This window comes from Pempheris klunzingeri, chromosome 23, assembly GCF_042242105.1.
Source record: "Pempheris klunzingeri isolate RE-2024b chromosome 23, fPemKlu1.hap1, whole genome shotgun sequence".
Classification (NCBI taxonomy): Eukaryota; Metazoa; Chordata; class Actinopteri; order Acropomatiformes; family Pempheridae; genus Pempheris; species Pempheris klunzingeri.
In genome coordinates this window covers 15,373,440-15,395,468 of record NC_092034.1, presented here as the reverse complement: position 1 = coordinate 15,395,468, position 22,029 = coordinate 15,373,440, and the positions used below count along the sequence as shown (strand labels likewise).

Here is a 22,029-nt window from a genome sequence, read left to right as displayed (position 1 = left end):
AGATAAATTCTCCATTGTTCCCCATAAAATCCCTAAGCAGCAACATGGCTAAACGATACATGCTAATTTATAAACATAAAATCCAAAGAAATGCTGGACATAAATAACCCTTACTGTTTGCTGGATAAGAGATAAGAGAGAGGAGCATCTAAGACAGCATTTGTAATTCTTTCAGGTGGTTTAGCACAGAGAAGATTTACCAGCTAACCCACCTCAATCTGAATGCTTTTTCTGCTTCTTTCTCAGGGCAGAGGTTAATGACATTAACTGGCTGACAGCCAGTTGTTTATGTTGAATCCATCTGGGTCACTAACAGTTATAGGTGCTCAACTCTGAAGACACAGATTGTGTGCTTTGCTTAATGGCACAAGACGGGCCTCTATAGACCACAACTGATCTGAAAGGGCCGCAGTTCATTAACCCAGCTGCTCTGGAAAACTTTTCTCCTCTCTGTGTTGTTAGCTTTCCCCCTGTGTGAAACCTGCTATCTTGATCTACACCACCTGACAGGGCAAGACTGCGAGCCCGTTCATCTTCCCCCATCCTCCTTGTTTGATCCTACAGCCGTGGGACTTCAAAGCCTATAGGCTAGTGGATTGTGGCTGTCCTCACACCACGTCAAGCTGACAGATACAAGGAGCCGAGGTACACCCCACACATAATACCTACCAAGACCTGGTCAGAGATCCATATGGGGCCTCTTGGGGGCATGGTAATTTCTGCTTTTTGGACAATGATGTCAGCGGGCAACGAGCCAGCGTTTTCTCTCTCTGCCAATTTAGGTTCAATTCAGATTAAATTCAACCACTTGCTGTGTTTTTTTCTTTCTCGAGTGGGCTGTCCAGTGGTGAATCTGCAGCATTATTCATACACTGCAACAATTAAAACATCAACAGGGGAAGGGGAAAAATATGTACATTATTCATATCTGTTCTCCAGGGAGACAGGCAGTCAGAGCTAATGAGAGGCTGAAGCTTTGAAGTCATGGAGCCCTCAGTGAGGTGAATGGCATGAATTAAGTACCACCATCAGACACATTTTGCTCTGCGCGAATGCCTTCTAGACGGCTAATTTTAGCCAGTGTTATGTCTTGTCTTTTTTCTAAGGTTTTATTAGGAAATTTGAATATAATTAAGTTGCCTCCACACCCTTATCTGTGAGAAGGACATGTTCAGCTACATAGCAGCACCCCAGGAGCTGGCAGGAAGTGGATGTAGAATAAAGAGGAAATTAATATTCCATGAGAATATATATGTATGAGCACAAGATACACTTGTTGTGAAGTGGAGCAGAATGAATGCGTTGCTTTTTCTGCCACTCAAAAGCGACATAAGTGTGAAGTGTTTTTGGCGAGAGGCAGCTTTGCTAAATAGAGTAGGCTCTGCCAGCCAGACTTGACCCCTTTCCCTGGCACTGCCGGTGCCCGCCGTCCTGCCCTGTGCCACGCTGATATGCTATCTGCCCAAACAGATGCCCGCTCTGGCCTCGCAGCGCTACTCTCCGGTCCCCCACTTTACTCGTAGCTGCCTGCTGATGTTTTGTCCGCACTAGTGCTCTATATCACTCTTGTCTCCTTGAAGAAGCACAGCTGAGAGATAACCGAGACCTGCGCTGACCTTGCTGTTAAAGGGAAGCTGCTGGCTGATGAAAGGTCTGTGTGAGTCTGAGGCCAGACATGACATGAAGACATCCAGCAAGAGCTAACATGATGTAAACATTTGGCCTACCTCCACAGCGAGCTCTCCAGCACCTTGGTGGAGTCGGCGTGGTAGTACTTCGTCAGGATCAGGATGACCTGCAAGACAAGGAGAAGGAGACAGACACATTTAGTCTCAAATTGATGGTGAGAGTCTAGCCTAGTGTAACCTAGCTTCAATTCTTAAAAACATTCAAATTCTGTGCTAAACCTATGTAAAAAAATTCTGTGTCAACCAGATGAAGTTATAGGCAACAGGACTTGAGAATATTTTTAATAAATGCTTATATTCAGAGCACCATTGATCAGTCAATAAGCATGCATACATGTAGCCACTGTTTGGCCAAGATTTTAACTAATCTCTCCATTGCCTTGAAAGGCAACGGTTCCCCCCATGGTCGCCTTTGTTTGAAAGGCAATGGGTCTTGTTTGAGGGTGCCTGGAGAAACTATTACCCTGAACAAATAACGGCCTTGTTTGCCATGTTGATTTTAAGAGAGCTCACACAGTGCTTTTCTCAGTGTTCCCCTTTAGCCTCATTTGTGTCAGCGTAAGTATGAATTTCACATTTTTCTTGGGGCAATTTGATAATGAAACTTATTTTATAGTAATAGTTTTTGGGTTAGGGCACAGATATAATCTTATTACGATATTGAACAAACTAGATAAAATGTATGAATGCATCATTCATATGACCAAGACATCTTGGTCTGAACACTGGATCAGAGGCTCTTGTCTTTCATATTTCTGAGAGCTCCTGTTCTTGACAGCAAGGTCTACTGGGATTTATGTTGCCATGGTAAGAGCGCCAGTAGGTCAAGCAGCACAGTGGGGCCTAGTGGTGTGATTGACAAGCTGGCTTGCAGTTCTAGGTAGTGAAGCGAGAGAAAAACCCAGGCCTGCCTTCGAGCAGGAGGGTGTTGATTGGCTGAGGGGTCCAGCCCAGAGGCAGCTGCCAACAGCAGGCTGTGTGGAAGGTGGCTGCTCCCGAGGAGTCACACGGATAACTCTGTGCAATATGGACACTCCTGATACATCTTAATGTGGAAGGCAAACAGAGCCTGTAGCACCATATTCTCTGTGGTGATAGTGCATGATGAAGGCTCCCTTTTTTAAGCTACATGCTTCCTTGAATTTTCAGTAACTTGCAGAACAAGTGCATGAACATTTTTGAGTCTGGATGGCCTCTGGGAAAATGAAAGACAGCTAACAAATTCTGGAGGTAAACATCTGGCTGATTTCTTTCTCAGATAGGATGAAAGCTGTGTTGTCTTACTCGGTTGGCTTAATAAGGTATCTGGCTGTGAGTGTTTAGCTTTATAAAACCTGCCCTCTAGCATAAAGTAGAGCCTGAGCTATTGTCTCCTTGTGTCAGGGCGAGGCCACTCAACCTGTAGCATTCAGTTACAGTTAGTATTCAAAAGAAATGCTAACCAGCATTTAAAAGACCCTCCTCTGCTTTACTGTACAAAACTAAGAGTTGGTCAAAGTGGAACACCACAGCTATGGACATTTAGAATGAGCTGTGAGAGCTCTAGACCAATTTCCACAACAGAGACTGTCATCAAAGCCACTCAGTGGAGTCTCTAGGCACTTGGCTCAAAGCAACCCAAACTTAGGACTTCCAGCCCTGGTGGAGCTTGGCTTCCAAAGATGTTTATAGAGTCCAGAAAAGCGAAACAGAGGACATTTCCCTGAACAGCAGCCCGTTTGCCACCAGGGCTGATAACAACCTCAGTAACAGCTCTGACAGATGCAGTCAGTGTACGACCTGCTTTTTCCCTGCATCTGTCAGCAAAACTTTCTGTGCTGATGAGGAATCAGAAGGCACCCGCATCTGAATTTGTACACGAGCCGCCGAGCAAGGCTCTGTGAGTCATGCATGTAGCAAGTGTTCCCCGATTGGTCGTTGGCCTACTGTGACTCAACCAGTGCCTTGGGAAACAGGCTGTCCGCCTCTACGCAGCTGTCCTTTTCCTAATGAGATACTGGTGCAAAGCTTGACACTCTTAACGTGCAGGCAGAAAGGCAGAGGAACAGCACCGGTCCCTTGACATAAGCATCAGATCTGCCATGCTGCACACTTAGTATTTGTGCCTCCCCAAGATAATCTTGGTTTCTTTTTCCTTCAACTTTAGCCTCCAGTTAAACATTTGAGCCATAGTTGTAGCATCTGCATTGAATTGATTGATTTCTTTATATGGTAATGCCTATTTACACATCCAACAGATATGAAACAGCATTATCATTCATTTGGAGTTGTTTTTCAGACCACCAAGTAGAAGTCCAACATTCATTCTCCTTTTAGTTCTATTTTAGTCCCTACAAACTCCAGAGAAGACCATCTTGCTCCTCAGAGGGTCAATGCTCATTATGATTATATTCAACTGCTAGTTGCTAACTTTGTCAGCTGTTTGGTGCTAGACAGGTAGTGTGCAATGGATTTATCCAAGCTTTCTTGCAGAAAACAGCTGCAAGCTAATGCTGGAAACAAGGTTAATAGGAGCAGAGCTGCAGGCTAAAAAATATTATCAGAAATAGTAGCTTTTCCAGCTCTAATCACGATCACAGTTGTTGGAATATACATTCGGTGCTGAGGACAGGGAGGAGGAATGCACTGACTGACTTTATTTTGGAAATGCCAAAATGCAGCAGAACAAGTTGACAATTCATACAAATCACATCAGTTGGTTGTCTGGGTCAGCCAGTCTTTGCCTTATATACATAAAAATGGAATGTAGTAATCAATGTAGTAATTATCTACAGCCTCTAACAGCTTGCATCCTCCCTTTGACACGAAATACATTTGACCAGCTGGTCACAAGCAAGCCCTGTCTACAATAGAAATCTACAATTATAGCTTTCTAAGCATGGTACACATCAAAGTGCATCCTCTGTCTTGTGCGAGTAGGGAAAAGAAACTGTGCTTCTTAAGTCTATCAGTTCATCAGCCCCATGAGATTGAGGTATGCATCATTCATCCAAATGCCAATGCCGATAAAATATTCTGCCTCTCTATCCCCACGTTGAGCCGCTCTTCAAGGCCTAAGTTCTGCACAATTGTAAAATGATTTTTCTTTAGGGATGAAGTGGACAGGGCAAGGATGTATTCGACCATAAATCACTACTGGCAGGAGGAAGGGAGAGCATGTATTTGGCAGCACCCTACCAAGCCACATTGACAAAACTGCTGAACAGCACAGAAGCCAGATTCCTCTGTTGCCTCTAGTGTACAGAGCAGTGCGTTAAGACTACAACTTGGCAGCTTCTCCCCACAGCTCATTGGACTAAGGGGCAAAATTGGCAAAGGCTGAGAATCCAAGCAGTGCAGTAAGAAAAAAAATCCCCTCTGTTTTTGGAAATGCAATGCCATACCAGTCAGTTGTAATTCAGTACAAATAAATCCCAGAACCATATTTAAAGTCAACAAGTATCGGAAAACATGTCAAGCTAAAGCTGGGTGCTCATTTTCTTCACGAGCGATGACAGAAAAAGGCTCTGTTGATTTAGATGACAAATTGCGTTGGAGGTTTGTGATGAACTTGGTGACCTCATCAAACTGGTGTAGAGGAAGTATCACTCTATTGTAGCCACGTTGTAATACCACGGCCGCATAATCAGCCACTGTGGGCTTCTTGTTTGTAAGCTAGCAGACAATGAGCCTAATGGGTTTTATTGGGGAAAAGTCAACACAGTGGTCAGGACCCCTGGATGACTTCATACAAGAGCTACAAGAGACCCCATTGAGAGTCAAGCTCATAGCCGAGTTGACCATGAACTCTAGCTTGACAACAACCGTTTGTCCCCAAGACATTCCCATCAACTGCGTGTCAATGGAGCACTATCAATCAGCTATTGAGAAGACGAGAGGGAGAAAATGTTAAAGAAAGAAAGCGACTTGGGGGAGGGGGGGGGGGTAAAGACAGACAGACTCCAAGGCTCTGGAGGAAGAATGCACTCATTCATTTTTAAAGTGAAAACAGTGAAATACAAGTACTCCATCCAAGTGTGTGACACCCCCTCCTCATCCCTCCAGGGTGCGTTTGCATTCTCCAGAAACAGACCACACACATAAACAATTCATCACAGTCTGTAAGAAAAAGTGAGGACCTCATTTTTGTCTATTTTCCAAAAAAAAAGATGGCATCCAATTTATATTCTTGGGGCACAAAAGTAAATTCCACGCTGATTATATTTGGGAATGACTTTGTGGTGACACTTTGATGCCATTTCTGTCTCTCTCTCTCTCTCTCTCTCTCTCTCACAACCACACACACACATGAAAACCCAGACACAGTGATGGAGAAACACACGCTCCAGTGCAGAAAGCCTTTCAATTTGTTGCGTAATCTGCACCCTTGACTGAGATCCTCGCCTTTATTTGATACAGCAGAGTACAGTAGAGGCCCAGACAGGAGATCTGGCATCAGAAAGGGAGATGGCATGCAACAAAGGACCTTAGGTGGATTTAAACCGGGGATGTTATAGTTACGTGGCACAGGTTGCACTGGAAGTAGCTGCATCACGTTCCAGCTCTGGAGCTGATCCACTGTTATTCTGGTCAATGTGCAATGCTAGTGTCACTGAACCGTGTGCCTTACTGTCCGTGTGGCTCCTTCCTCCACTTTACCATCTTTACATGCAAGTCTGTTTTTTGCCTGAGCAGCTTGCATTTCCGAAGCATGAAACTCACTTGTGAATGTATGTAAATGCATATATGTACTGACAATTGACATGAACTTAATATCTAATGATGCATTTTTTGCAAATCTCTGCTTGTTCACTTCTTTGGTCCTGACTGAAACATCTCATTTACTATAGAATTAATTGCTTTGGAATTTTATACCAACTTCTATGGTGCCTAGTCCGAGTATTTTTTGATATTAATTGCTTGTTTTATTTAATGACTCAACAACTATTTAATAGATTGTCATGAAATACGGACACTGACACCCACTTTAGGATCAATTATAATTCATCCTAAAGTATAAACTGTTGACATTCCCTGACTTTTAATCTAGCGCCATCATCAGGACAAAATGTTGATATGTCATGAGTACATACCTACAATGTACACTACATTCCCGTTTACTACACTAAGATGAACAAACATGGAAAATACTATAGACAGCCAAAAGAAAATTCTTGTTAGTTTATGTTACTCATCCCCAAAAGTGGAAGAGACACTTCCGATGAGAATTGAAACCATTAGACCAACGTGACGCACTACCAAACTTGGCCATAAATATGACCCAAATCCTAATCCTAAATGTATCCCTTAAAGGCACAGTTCCCAAGTCTCAATCATCCTTGGTGGTACTGCAAGTAGCCATGCAAAGAAATAGTCACAGCATGTTCTGTTGATTATACATTAATATTTCTACTCTTCACATCCAATTTAATGGACATAAGAGATGTGACAAATACATTTCTTCTTCTAAATCTTCATGGCATGCAAGCAGAGAAAAAGTTTGAGACATATACATCAAATCCTGGACAAATAAAACCAAAACTATTTGCGCTGCGAGATACCACAATGGGTAAGTTGGGTAGGTCAACCCTTTAAAAAAGTAACAGTTAGCCAATGTGTTGTTATTCCGAAGTCTAAAACCCCAGCTGGTTATTCAGAGGACATTTTAATGCCTCTACAACCCTGCCCTTGCTTCCTCAGGCACACACATATGAACACTTGTATAAAATAAATTGCTTCATTCATCCAAATAGTTCCCCATTACCCACATCCTTCCCATCCATTCAATGGCCGCACTAATGGTTGAGGACACCAGCCACCACTGAGTAGTCACATGTGGTTGAAGTCGTTTTTTGCGTTGGACCTTGACCACGCTCTTTATCTGAGGCCAGCCACTGACCCACAAACTCGTTACCATTTTAACAGTAGTTTGAGATTGCCACCATTCATTAAACCGCTCAGGCGGAGAAGAGGGGAGGGCAATTACATGGATCTTTGCTTCTGCTTGCCTTTTGCTCTGTCCACACACAAAAAGCCGGTGCAGACCGCACTCGCAAGAGTCCGTCCACTCAGGTGGAATAGGAGCACATCTGGGCACCAGACAAATTGTAGTAGGTGTTAGGGAATTTAGTTCGACTTTTGTTATTCTTTTCTGCTCTTCATTTACAATTTCAGAAGAGTTTCGTTGTAAAAAGGAAAATGGACTGTGGCGGTTTCTACTTCTAAATGGGCTGTTATTTGAAAAGTTAATCGAACAACTTGGTATGTTTGGGCTATTTGTTGACCTATTGTCATACTTTTGCCCAGTCTTGCTGTCGGTCATGATAGAGATTTTACATTTTACTGACCATCATTACTGTAAAAGGAATTGGAAAATGATTGGAAATCTCCTACAGCTTTTCCAAAGTTTGAATGAAAGTATTAATTGAAAGTAGTTGTGCTAGTAGTCTGTAGTTGTAGATGTTTCCTGTAGAAAGAAAATGAAAAACTCTGATGCATTACAAAAATGCATATTACATTCATCACTGGAACAACTGAGCTAACAACATAACTAGCCAATTTCAACAGCTCTCTGAGCTAGCTAACTCAGTTGCTAACAGGATAATAGGTTAAAGACTGTCTGCAATCCATGCCTCTTTTGTGGAACAGTTTATACTCCAGTAAAGGAAGGTTTGACACACATGGATTTATTTCGCCCCCCGCATTGATCGTGGCGATTCTTTTGTAATTAATGTATTTTCCAGCAGAATATAACCATTTTAAATGTGTATGTGACCAGGCGTGTGCATGTGAGTGTGGCAAATAAGTCAACTAATGTTATGTGGCTTGCTTCAACATCTACAAGGCTTTCAAGTAAATAGTTTGTATTTACTTTTAGTCAGACTCAAAGGCAAGCATGAAATTATTATTTCTTCTTGCCCCAATCACAACTGATGCTTGCCAGAGTCCATATTTCTTATATCTCTTCTACAGAGGCAATGACTAACACGTCACGACCAACAATCATTATGTTAGAGTCCGAAGTACCAGGCAAACACCAGAATTCAATCATCCATTCCTAAAAAACCTGCATCACTTTGTTAAACTGAGGACCTAAGTATCATCCTAACATCAGTGAAATAGTAGATAGTAGATGTTTCTATAAATTTCACAAACTTTTCCCTCTTTACCTCCCACTTATTTCTTATTTACCCATAATTTGTCATTTTCTCCATCTCTTTCAGCTCTAGCAGGTCTTTTGTTGTTTCCATCCTCTTTTTGATCTCCACGTTTCCCTAAGTCTCTGCGGTTTTCCTCCTCTTTCAAGCTTCCTCTGTTCTTCCATGGATATCTGTGCAATTGCTATAATTGGGCTCTGATCAAATTGGTGGCCTGTTTACCAAAGAGGAGGCTGCAACAGATAGGGCTGGTGATATTCACACAAATGCACGTGCATCCTCCCCCTATTCTCCGAAATTATGGGGTGCATCCACAACAGCAGGCTATCTTTGGTAACACACATTACTGTGATTCCACTGCACACCCAAAAGAGTATCATCAACATGCATTTAACCACAAAGCATTTATCCACGCAAATACATATTCTTGCATGTGGAATTGCAAGCATGATTTTTCCCTAGGAGACTCCAGTGGATTGAGTGATGCTGAATCGGACAACTAATTGGACCAACAGGACTGAGGAAGCTGAGTTCCTTAGATGTGTGATAATCCACTGCTGGGAGCCGGAGGCCTTTGGGACTGAGAGAGAGTGTAGGGGGAGGGAGAAGAAGCGATAAAAAGAGATATGGGATAGAGCGGGAGACGGGGAGATAAAGGGAAGATGGCGAGAGACCATGAGACAAAGAGACAAAGAAAAGAGCTGAGGGAAGAAAAGAGTCGAGAATGGATAAGTTGGAGGGCAGACGCTGCATGAAACAAAGAGAAAAGGAAACATAGTTAGAGAACGATTGAGATGGATGAAGGAAAAAGAGGAGGAAAACAAGAGAATGAGACATTAGAAATAAAATAGGGCAGGGAGATTGGGAGTGTGAGGGCTGTAATGGGGACGAGTAATCGATGAATCAGAGGGAGACGAGCGTTGTGGCCTGCAAATTTGTCCATCGATCTGAGCGGCGTACTGGGGATGTAGCAATGGGGTCTGACGGGGGCCACTGGGAACGCAAACCCAACTTAACCCGGCTCTAAGCAATCAGTACTGGTCTTCAAGGGGACATCTGACGAGGTTCATGACCTTACCCACACGTGTCCCGTAATTCTTCAATGCAAGCAGAGACACTGTGGGCCAGCCATGCTTGTCGGACCTTTGCTACGGTGAGACCCAACGGAATTTAAGCATCCTATTAGTACAGTTTTTTCTCACCTGAGCCATAGTGGAAAAGTGTCTTAGCAGACGTTTGGATTCACACTGCAGAATTTCAAGCAGAAAAGAGTTGTTATACAAGACCTGTGGCTTTTTGGATGGTTTTAGTTGCCTGAAGTGCTGCAATGTTAGAGATTTTCAAATATGCTGAAAAGTCAGAACTGATTCTAGTCCCTGTAGCATTCACTTAGAATTATGGACTTGGTCCGTTCATTTATACACGTTCAAAAACATGAAGAAATAATAGTAAGGTAAAGCAGCTGTTTGGATTTCAGAAATAACAGTACTGCTTAAACGAAGCATTTAAACATCTTTAATCATCAATGTTTTCTCTTATCTTGACCTGGGATCAAGAAACATAAGAATTAAAAGTAGTCCTCAATACAGCGCAACGATATTAAGCCTTTAGCCTTTACAGCATCAACTCTTACATTAACAAATGTTTTGGCCACATGGGGCCAGCAAAGACAAGATGTAAACACAGCATTAATATATAATCTCTATTTGAGTTCATGTGCAAAACGTCTTGGCTAAAACTGCCTCTTTACAGCAGATTAGCTACGTTTTGTCTCCACCAGCTCCACCACCACCAGAAACACGTCACTATGTTCACCAACTAGTTGCTAACTTTGTCTGTCTGTTTGGTGCCTGACAGGTAGCACACCCTGGGTTTATCAGGGCTTTTTCACTGAAACCAGCTGACTACTGAGTCTGGATACAATGCTGATGAGAGCAAGACTGAACCAAAACAACAAACTACTGCGGGAATTCTGAGTGGATTCACTACAAGTTGCACCTTCATGTAGTCATTTGATCTATTGTCAACATAAAAATATTCACTCAGCTTTAAAGATCAGATTTTGCAGATATTTATGCCGAAGTGCTGAAACAAGTTGTGTGACATAATACTTAATTAAATCACTATTTCAAACAAAATAGGACTTGAATATATTGCATTCTTCTATGAACATTTGTTCCCTTTATGCACATCATCCTACATATTTTGACCAAACCGCATTTTCTGCCATCTCTGTAGTTGTTTGTGGTGATAAAGTGAAACTGTTTTTGCAGAACAAACAGTAAGTATTGTAGAAAACACAGTTCTTTCACAGTCTTATCCCACATTATTGACTTGATGGGAGCCTGGTTGAAATAGAGTGCCAAAAAGGGCATACAATGAGAAATCCAATTTCTGTACACAGCTCCTAGCATCATAATTTAAGTATTCTGTAAACCAGAGAGATCTTTAAGAAACTCAGTGAATAGCAATTTCTTTCCGATAATAGTTTGATGATACAAACATCAATGCAATTTTGACTGACACAGGGGCAACTAAATAATCACTGACTGGGGTTTGACTGTTCCTTTAATTTCGTACACCATATGCTTATCAGAGAGCAGATGCCTTTGAATGCAGAAACAAGAGTGAGGATCTGTGATGTTTGTATCTCTTTCATGCAGGCTGTTGTGGAATGAAGCGCTGATGTCTCTGCAGTCAGACAGACAGACGGACAGACAGACACTTCCAGTGGCCCATCTGAAAGTCGCAAATTGCAAGAAGAAAGGTTGACTAAGTAGATGGATGAGAGGGCTGGGGAAGCTTCTCCTCTCAGTTGGACGGATGTTGGAATGTGTTCCAAAAGCCCCAATAAAAATCTTTCCAGATGGGAATGTTAGGAGAAGAAAATAAACATCAGGGAGAGAGAGGCACAGGTGGAACTATGCTAATAATAAGAGACCACCTGTGTGAAGGGGAGAGGTAGCCAAGTGCATGTGTCAGGGAGTCTTACTGTCTTTGTTTACTGTGTGTATGAAACTGTGTCTGTTTACATCTAATGACTTCATTGTATATTTTTCCTGTAAAGACAGAAAAAGGCGCAATAAACATGGCTATCAAAGCATCAATTGTCTCTTTTTTCTTTCCATTTGTCCTTCCTCATTGTGTCCAATGTATTGCCATTTGTCCATGTGCAACAGTCATGACTTCATATGTCCTCCATCCATTCAGTGGATGGTAGCAATTTTCCTCCTTCTCTCTCTCTCTCTCACGCAGAGGCTGGAGGTTGCCACATCAAGCACATCAGTGATAACAGATGCTATTGCACACGAAATAGGCCTCATCCTTCTTCGTTGGCATCAGTGCAGACGATGTTATCCAGCACAATGCGGTGATTCATACTTTCAGTCTTCTGCACCATTTCGTAATTCCTAAATAGAGGTGAATAAAAAAAAAGCACCTGAACTTTGATGAAGTAAAATTCTTCGCTCTATTTAGTTAATGTGATAAGTTTCAAGTGGATTTTAGTCACTTAGCAACACTGAAGATGCAGATGATAGCCACTTTATGTAATGTAATTAGTTATTATGTTTAATTAGGATGAACTCTTATTTTGGTGACTAATAAGTTCATACTTTTCATGTAAGTCATTAGTTTTAAGAGGATGCACCGTTTGCTGCAGCAGAGGCTGAGATATTATGACTTTTAGTACCTATGTTCAAGCTTCAAAAACGTTAGATCCTACATATCCCATAACTCAACCTGATAGTGTCTTATTTTTAGACCCCCATGTATGCCCATGTATGGTAAACACATGAATCAGCATGTCGAAGTGTCCTTGGGCAAAACTCTGAAGCCCAACTTGCTCCTGAAGCAGCTTCAGTGTGTGAAAGATGGGTGAATGGGTGAATGAGGATGTGATGTAAAAGCACTCTGAGTAGTCGAAACGACTAGAAAGGCGCTATACAAATACAGACCATTTACCATTTACCAATATATGGTGGTGTTCTGTTTAAAAGTTGCAGCCTTCAAGCTTAAGCACTGATGACATCAATGTGACCTCATCAGGGGTTATTTTCTCAGACATGACAGGGCTCCCATAGAGCCACAGAAGACATTATACAAGTGCTGCAGGCTGAGTCATGCTCCCTATGACTAGTAAGTTAATCTTTCATGTGTAAAATTAGCAGAGTTACCCTTTAATAAGATTGAGGTTTTCCATGTCATCTATATGCAGAGTGAAGGAACTTTCTTCATTATGATGCATCTGAGCTTAATGTATTCAATTATCACCTGTTTACTTCCAGCGCACATTTGCATGCAGCTCTGTTTTCTTTGTGTGTCTGTTCTGGCTACCTTTACTGTCATGGTGGCATGGACAGAGGCTCCTGTCCTGGCTCAGGCTTCATCCCCTTCAGTGGATACAGCTGCTCGCCACAGCTGAACAGCTGTCGCCTCAGCATTATCATAATCCTCGACTTTCCCCCTCAATCCCTCCCCCCCTCCTTCTCCTGACATTCCTGTTGCTTTTTTTTTTTTTTTGCCATATTTTTTGGTTTTTGCTTTGTCATAAAGGCCCCGTGCCAGCTCACTTGTCCCTTGCAAACACACTTTGCATCCCACACTCGACAAAACAAAGTGCAACACCACAGGTCATTAACAAATGCAGCTATTAACAATTGAGCGGTGCCTGAGATTGTTTTGTTAATGGGAGTTAAAGATGACTTGGGTAAGTGGAGCAGAGTGTAACAAGTATTGAATGCAACATTAAACACAGTGGAAGTACTCTCAGGGTCTAATTTGGGCAAATGTATTCGGAGAGCTGCTCTGGTTGCATGAAGGAGATGGATTATTTAGCCATGGACGTTATTCTACAGAGTGTTGTCCCTGTTCCCAGCAGCCAGGGTTCAAGTACAGTTTGTCCTACATGTTGTGCATAAACCTTCATGTTTGAATGAGCTGTGAAGAAATGTTATTTGGTTTGTTATTTAGCATGTTTTCAATTCTGCTGACTCTGGAGGAGACCGCAGGCTCTCGCTGCTACATTTTTCCACCTTGTCATTAGGTACCGTTAATGTTGTTTCATAGGACAGTGTTTTCTCCCTTGGAAATGAGCAGGGTTATTACAATACCTCCAGTCAAAGCCAGAGGGAAATATTATGGAAATTACAAAACTGAATAGAAATAGCTTATCAACATAAACAGTTGGCTGAGAGAAAGCACACTTTAAATAGAACAAACCGCGGTTGAATTGAACAAATAATCACAATTAACCGTGAAGTCCATCCCAAAGACCCTCCAGACTAGCCTAACACTGATCATTAGATATGAAGCTGCAGATTGACTGATTACAGATTGATCGAAGGCTTGATCAATACCAGTTGTTGACAGGAAGCACTTAACCTTAATTGATTGTACTTAGACATTTGCCTTGAATTTCAGTTCAATAAGTCTAGGAGTATGCTAATAACGGTTAGGATGTAGAAGTCATGGCAGCCGTACTAACAGAAGCAGGAACACCACTGAAACTGTGGCAGTGGTGGAAGAAGCGGCAGCTGGTTCACAGTTTGATCGTCGTCATTTGATTAATCGCAAATTAAATTGTTTTCTGCTGCAGTTCATTCGCTTTGATTATTTATGTCTGAAGTTGCTTTAAAAAGATTATGCAGAATAACACCACTTTGAATCATCATCTTGAACCATGTACCAAAATGAACAAAATTCAAAAATCTAAAGCTTTACCAAAGAAGAAGCGAGTCTTCTTTTAACGGTGCGATCATGGCCGAGATTAGAAATAAATGGATAAATAAATAATAAATAAGTGTTTATGGTACAAAATGAAATGGGTATTGACAAAAATGTGCTCTAATGGCTTTCCAGGTCATGTTTCATAGGATAAAAAAATGAGGTAAACGTAACACCTCAGCCAAACTTTATTCTGTCCCACATGACAAATCAGTTAGAAATGGATCTTAATAAAAAGTATGTGCTGCTTAGCTCATATTTGTTTATATTTTGGCAAAGCTGCACTATTAACAGTCTCAGTGCATTAACTACCAGCAGCTCCTATATGCAGGGTAACTTGCTGGGTAAACTTTACAGTCTGAATCTGGGGATTCAGAAAGGTGTCTTTTTTAAATGATTTCCAAAGCGATAATTTGTTCTATTATTATTTGTGGATACTCAAGTGATTGATTATGGGAACAAAATATTGGCTGCCCCATCCCAAGCCGAAAGCATCATCCCTCATGTCCGGTCCAACAGGCTGAGGGCCCAGAACAGAGGGCTATGTAAATACATTAGGACGAACACGCTCGGTGCAACTAAACGGAGCTCTAACACGGCTAATTGAGTTTTGTACGTTTTGGCTGCGATGCTTCATTACTAGTCAGCTGAAGCAAGACACGCTGTCTCAACACTGAGCCCACCTCCCCTCATGAGATCATCCTGTCTCCCAGTCTGGCTCTCTTATGGGAGGAACATTAATTGGGGTTAGCGGGGTTGTAACAATATAATAATAACTCTTTCTGCCTGTCAGCGCCTGTATCTGTACCTCACACGTTTGTGTTCAGTCAAACCGCCGGTGTTATTTTGAACGGGGGGGAGCAGCTTCAGTGAGACCTGAAGGTGCACGCTTTGGAGGAACAGCCACAGGCACTCGCTTTCAGGACGGAATGGAGGTGTTTTCTAAAGTTGGGGTAAAAATTTTGACTGTGGAGACATCGTGGAGCAATGTTTTATTCGTGAGCTGTCTTATCACATGGAAGAGTGCGCCGGGGTTTTCACGCTGCATTGCTGACAGTTTACAACAACAGCAAAACGAAAATTGTGGGGGAAGGGGTTGTGGCTGTTTTCTGTGATGGGAGCACACAGGCTCTGTTGTGGGCTTTCTAAGTGTTTGGGAGTTTACCTAAGGTCTGTTTGCTGATAGTGGCAGCTCCCTCCGTTAGTCATTATGGAAACAAACCCACTTTTCATTATCAGCACAAAATGCAGTTGAGGCAGCGCTTTCTGTACCAAAAAACAAAATGGAAAAGCGTAAACATGTCTCCGCTTTTGTTTTCCTTACACAGGCCCACTGAATTTATTCCTATTCACTCTTTTCTGCCTGTTTTGCTTTGCTTTAGCTCACTTCATCCAAGGTAAAGCCTCATACATTCGACGCAGCAAGAAACCTCGCAATTGAGTGCTGAGTCGAGTGAATTTTATTTATGTAGCCCAAACTCGCAAATCACAAATTTGTCTCAAAGGATTTAGCAGTGTGTAGAGTATAAGACACCCTCTATCCTTAGACCTCGGGAAGAAACCCCCCAGAAAAGCCCTTTAAGGTAAGAGTTTGTGGTTTGGTGTTTTTAGCTGTCAGGCTTCTTTGGTGGTTCAGATGTTTCCCCAGTCCCCTCACCTCCAGCCAGGTCTTGAAAGAGGTCGTGTTTAGCCACAGACCAACACCCTGGCCGCTGTCACAAGCCATCAGCACCCTCATGCTACTAATTTAAACCACACACGCACACACGCACGCACACACACACACACACACACGCACACACGCACACACACACTCCATGCAAACCTCCAGCCCCCCTCGTCTCCATCTCCCTCGCAGGAAGACCCAGAGTTCTGGCCCTACTTTAATGCCCTGTCACACTTCATTTAGCCTCTAAGGAGGGAGAAGAATGGAGTGTGATGTGGCCACAGGCTTTAACACATACATTACACCAGCACGCAAACATACCTGCGCGCTTGTGCGCAAACACACACACACAAAATAAGTCAGACGCTTTTTGTGCAACTCTTAGAAACTCCACAGTCAACCAGAATTCACTCACAGTTCTCAGGTTTTCTGTGGTCTTCCTCCATCTCTTTGTATTCTGCTATTCAGGCCGAGGCCACCCAGCTATAGAATGAGGTCAGCGCAAGTGTTAAAGTCTAAACAAGTAGAAACACCCAGGCTGCTTCACCCACCGAGGGACGCAAATGTACTTTGACACGCGGCTGAGCCACACTGTCTGTCAAGCCCAAGTGAAAACAAGGGCCCTCAGCAGAGAGTGAAAGGGCTTTCAAACCTTGCAACCTTTGTTCCCGGGCCAAGTCTTAGAAGTAAGCAAGGTGCTGCACCATTAAGCAAACCGTATGAGGTGTGTTGTAAACCAAGCTTTGGCCAGCAGCTGATGTAAGCCCCTGAACGCCCAGCACCCAGCGGAGGTTCCAGGCATGTGTTGGCAGGGATAAAGTGCCATCTTGGGTGTGCTAAAGCTGGCACAATGGACAACAGTGAGATGCACTGCAAATATGGCCTTACAAATATAAGAGAAATCATGTTGGCTATAAGCATTCCTGCACTTTTAGCAGCAGGTTTTTTTGCTGGATTACTTTTCTTAGAATAAGTCAGGGTGTCCAGCTGTCTTAACACAAGATCAGTAAGGCTCATTTCAATACTTTGGTGCAGTGAAATCAGTTACCAGCCAATTAACACTCAAAACTAAGGGATTAGAGGACTAAAGCAAAGGAAGTCTAATTGTTGTTTCTGCATAATAAAACTGGTCCAGCTGAGTTTTAACCTTCTAGTTTGGAGTCATGTGTGCTAACCACTGAGCCGCCAACTGGCATCTTCAGACATTTCTTCAAACGCCACAATGATGTTACACAAATTCCAGTTCTTCAGTGATTGTGAAGACATTTCTGTCACTTTTCCATCCAAAATAAAGTATGGCGGACAGTGGATGGATTCAGGTTTCCAGTGGGTGCGACGACCACCCTACTGAAGGCTTGAGGGAGGTCACATGATCAACAGACCCAGCGTGTGACATCACAAAAGGGGTTAAATGTAAACAGTATGCTTTCTCACACACTTACTGAAAGATGGAGCGGGAGAAAAAGAGAGAGGACGATCTTTTCTCATAGTTTAGCTTCTAGACACACCGGGGACACATATCTATGTTGAAAAGACATTAAAAAGACCACTTTGCATAATGTGTCCCCTTTAGTTAAATTAAGTCACATTAAGGCTCAGTCAGCCCAAGATAATCCAATCCAAGAGAAGTCAGACTAGATTTTAAATCTACATATTAGATTATCCCAGTAACTTAGAAGTGTTTTAGCTGTGCAGTTTGTCGCCATGCCAACCTTCTGTGCATGAGTAGCAAGAGGTAGCAAATGAGTTTTTTTCCACACGGAGCATTAAAAACAAAGTCAGTCTGTATAGTGGAGCCATTGCTGAGGTAACAAGATCAAGGCCGCTGAAAACAGAAAGTGGAATTCAGCACACACACACACACACACACACACACACACACACACACACACACACACACACAAACACATAAACAAGATAGTCCAACTGCATTCTACACTTGTCATGTGGCTCACACTGGTTCCTGCACACAAACCACATGGCGGCATGACATTACGACAACTTCAAATCCTGCACAAGGCGAGAGGTGAGCACCAGATGCTCACGCTCTCTCACTGGTGTGGGAAATGTCAGCGGTGCAGATGGCGGAGGGTTTTTTTTTTTATTTCGCGGGGTCCAGTTGCGACCTGTCCCTGTGGTACAGCGGGCGCGACATCTCATCCATAAACATGGCGGTGGGCTGTGGATGTCGTGGTCGGCTTGGCAGCCTGCAGGAGAGATGCCAAGCTACTGTACAGGCCTTTCATTATTCATAGCAGGGCTGCTCTTTGTTTTGAGGCGACACACATGTGGAACATAGTAAAATACAGGAAAAAAAAATCCATCTGAAAAAAAATTGCCCTTCATTTAGCAGCAGCTTTTGTAAATACATTCTTTATTGCATGAAGTGGCTTCTTTTCTTTTTTTTCATTTTTGATTAGAGTGTCTGGTCTTTCACTTTTGTCTGTTCTTGGAAGAGACACACCTGGAATAAAAATATTCAAGGACGACTTTGAGCACACAGACTTTTCCCTTCCTTTTCTTTGCCCGCTCTTTGTTCTCACACAGTCTAGGGGAGGGAGCATGCACATGCATGCACGTGAACACACATAGGCAGCGGTGCAGTGGAGCTCCTTTGTGCATATAACGACTGTCACAATCACACATATTTAATGTAACAGAAGGTGTGGGGTAAAGAAAAAGGTGGGTAAAGCTCCCAACTGTCATTACAAATATAACAGGGAGGAATTTGAAAATATGATACAGAGATGGTTAGGATAGGTCTTTTTCATCACAGTATCTTTACTTCCAGTGATACTATATTATATCAGCATGATAAAAAGACACCAACATTGAAATTCTATACGTCACGTCTGCTATTCAAACTCAGCTTTGGCACTTTGCTAAACGCTCTCAAGATACACTAATAAACCAATGGCTATCAACTGCTGGTGCTGACAGAGGAATGTAATGAACTAACAGTTAATGGGTATAATGAAGTATAGCAACAGGAGAAGAACTGAAAGGGTTGAGGTGAAGCATAATAGTTGAATTTTGCGAGGTAGGTTGTTTTGTAATGCCAGCATGCACAACAGCAGACAAAAGAACAGCAATACCCTAGAATGTATACTCAGGGACAGTCGAGTATAGAGAAGCGGTATCAAATTATTGCATCATCTTCTTCACTTTGTTCTTTGTTCAGGTAATTAATTAATTTCTACTCATACTGGAGTGCTTGTACAGCTGCCTTTGTTTAGACAGCATTTAAGCGACAGGTTTATTTTAATACCCAACTTACATATAATGTTTTCAGCTACATCAGCACTTCCAGTACCGGCAGCACACCTATATGCAGCCGCCTATATAACCGCATATACGATTTCAACCCCTCACAATTTTTAAATTTCAAGCAATACCCAGCCCTGCACTCCAATACACCACATCTGCAAACTGACGAAAATGACCAAATCTTCAATATAAAGTTCTACGTAATATTGTGTTTTCCTTCCTTAAACAGTTTTGGAGCTTTTTTATTTTTGAGAGCAGTGGCAAGCACACACGGCCTTTGTCGCCACAAAGCTGTAGAGGGCAACTGCCGACGCCCAAAGTAATTCAACAGTTGCAAACTTTTCTGACAACCTGTTTGCTTGTTTGTCAGCCCGGGCGAGATCAAATCAAGGACAGTGGAGGAGATTACGTACTGAATGCAAACATCATGTCGGCTCTCAAAACTGTGTCCCCGTGGCATGTCAGGAAAATATATTTGCTCACTGCATGAAAAAGAATACATTATTGCTATAACAAAGTCCGCTGTCTGCAAGTGTGATGGCAGAGATGGTGGCGATGAAGATGACAGGAAGAAGTACAAAGGAGGGAACAGCAGAGGAGAGGGAAAGGAGCACAGAAGGTTTTATGCATGAGAAAGAGAACACGAAAAAGAAATAAGTTGTTATTGCTCAATGGATTTATGGCTTCATTCTGTACCAGTGCTGTTTCTACATAGAAGATGAAAAATCCCAAATCAATGCTCTTGTTTTGGGATATGCAGCAGCGTCCAGAACCCTGACACACACAAAGAAACACGTGCATTGAGAAGCGCTGTCAATTTAAAATGGCCATCTTTTATCTCCGAGCTGTGGCAACACTGTTTTTTATTTTCACGCCAATAAAGTGCAGCAGACTGAGGTGAAATTGAATTGACAGAGGTAGAAACTGTGGTGCATGAAGAAAGTGGAATGGGTAAGCACCCCAAGGAGCAAATGAAAAGTGACTAAGAAACTAAGAGAGATGTTAACAAGACTTGACATGAGTGGCAGTGGCCAAATGCACAAGCTTCTCAAAACTGTCACTTTAGCTTCTCAGCAGCAAATTCTGTAAGAGACGGACACAAACAGCGCCAAGCACGTTAAACAGCATGTGTACAGATTTAACAATAAGAACGTGTGTGAGGCCTTTGTGCCTGGCCCTCAGCAGAATAACAAAGAGATAAAACTCCAGCTCTTCTAGAAAAGCGCCCGTAACCCGGTGCCCTGTAACCAGGCGGACACCAGCCTGCTGGTTACCTTCCACGACGTGCCCCGTTCCAGGTTCAAGTCCAGGTGATGCCCTCTGCCTGCTGCTTCAGCTGCTTAACTGTCCCCACCGCACCCCACCCCACCCCACCCCACCCCACCCCACCCCACCCCACCCCACACACACACACACACACACACACACACACACACACACACACACACACACACACACACACACACACACACACACACACACACACACACACACACACACACACACACACACACACACACACACACACACTAATTCTGACTGAAAATAGGACTTGTGTTAAATAAACACAAGGTGCTGGGTGGTGGTCATAGAAAAATGATGGTGCAAGGAAGTCTAGTGTTTTAAGTTTTGAGGCTTACATTGTGCATTAAAGAGTAAAGTGATCCAGTAAAGTGATTCGCAGAAGGATCACTGAAATGAATGAGGAGACTTATTCACAAGTGGTTGTGTCGGTCAGAACACGGCCCTCTGCTCCAACTGTATTTACTGCTACGACCCCAAACTAATCCTGTTTACCTTCAGATGTAAAGTGCATCACTTCCTACGCACTTGAAGCTTTTCATAGAAAAGACTCCTGATGTAAAAGCTTCATGGATTTAGTGTTGTGTCACTTTGCCTTTGAGAGTACCATAATGGACTTTATGCAAATGAAAATGTCTCGTATGATTGCTTTCAAACTGTGCTTTACATTACAGGAGGGGCTATTTAGGAAAATGTGCAGTAAATGCTCCGATTCTATATGACAGCGATCAAGGAAAATGGGTGGGAGGAGGGGGAGAAATGTTTTCACACTGAATGCCAACAAGACAGTGATGGCTGCAAACCTCCATTAAACCATTAAACTAAGAAGAAATAATTCTACACACAGATAAACTTCATGGACTGCTAACATGAACTCTGAAGCATGTGTGAGATGAATTTCCATCATGACACACACACACACACACACACGACACACACTGATGCGTCATGATCTCACCATGTTTTGCCTCTGCTAGAGCATCTGCCAACTTGGCAGCACAGTCACTTGTCACACACTCTAGTTAAATTACATAAGTGATGAAGTGATGACTGTGTCATGCTCAGACCAGTATCACCTGCTCTGCTAGATATGATAGCACGAGGGACGGTAACGATAGATAGGGCTACCCTGAGGTCTGGAGGAACGATTTCTGCATTTTATCATCATTTTATTTTATTTATAAAATGCGGTCAGTATGAAGAGGCTCAGAGAAAGAGAACACCAGCGGTGGCAGAGGCACGATGC

The 22,029-nt window shown here is 42.7% G+C and overlaps 1 protein-coding gene across 1 annotated transcript in view; it reads right to left on the bottom strand.

Moving 5' to 3' along the window:
* Nucleotides 1-22,029, bottom strand: part of sorcs2 (sortilin-related VPS10 domain containing receptor 2) — a 259,444-nt gene that overhangs the window by 185,747 nt on the left and 51,668 nt on the right. Inside the window, exon 2 of the mRNA XM_070854331.1 lies at nt 1,728-1,795. Within this exon, the coding sequence (XP_070710432.1) occupies nt 1,728-1,795 (68 nt within the window). The remainder of the gene's footprint in view (nt 1-1,727; nt 1,796-22,029) is intronic.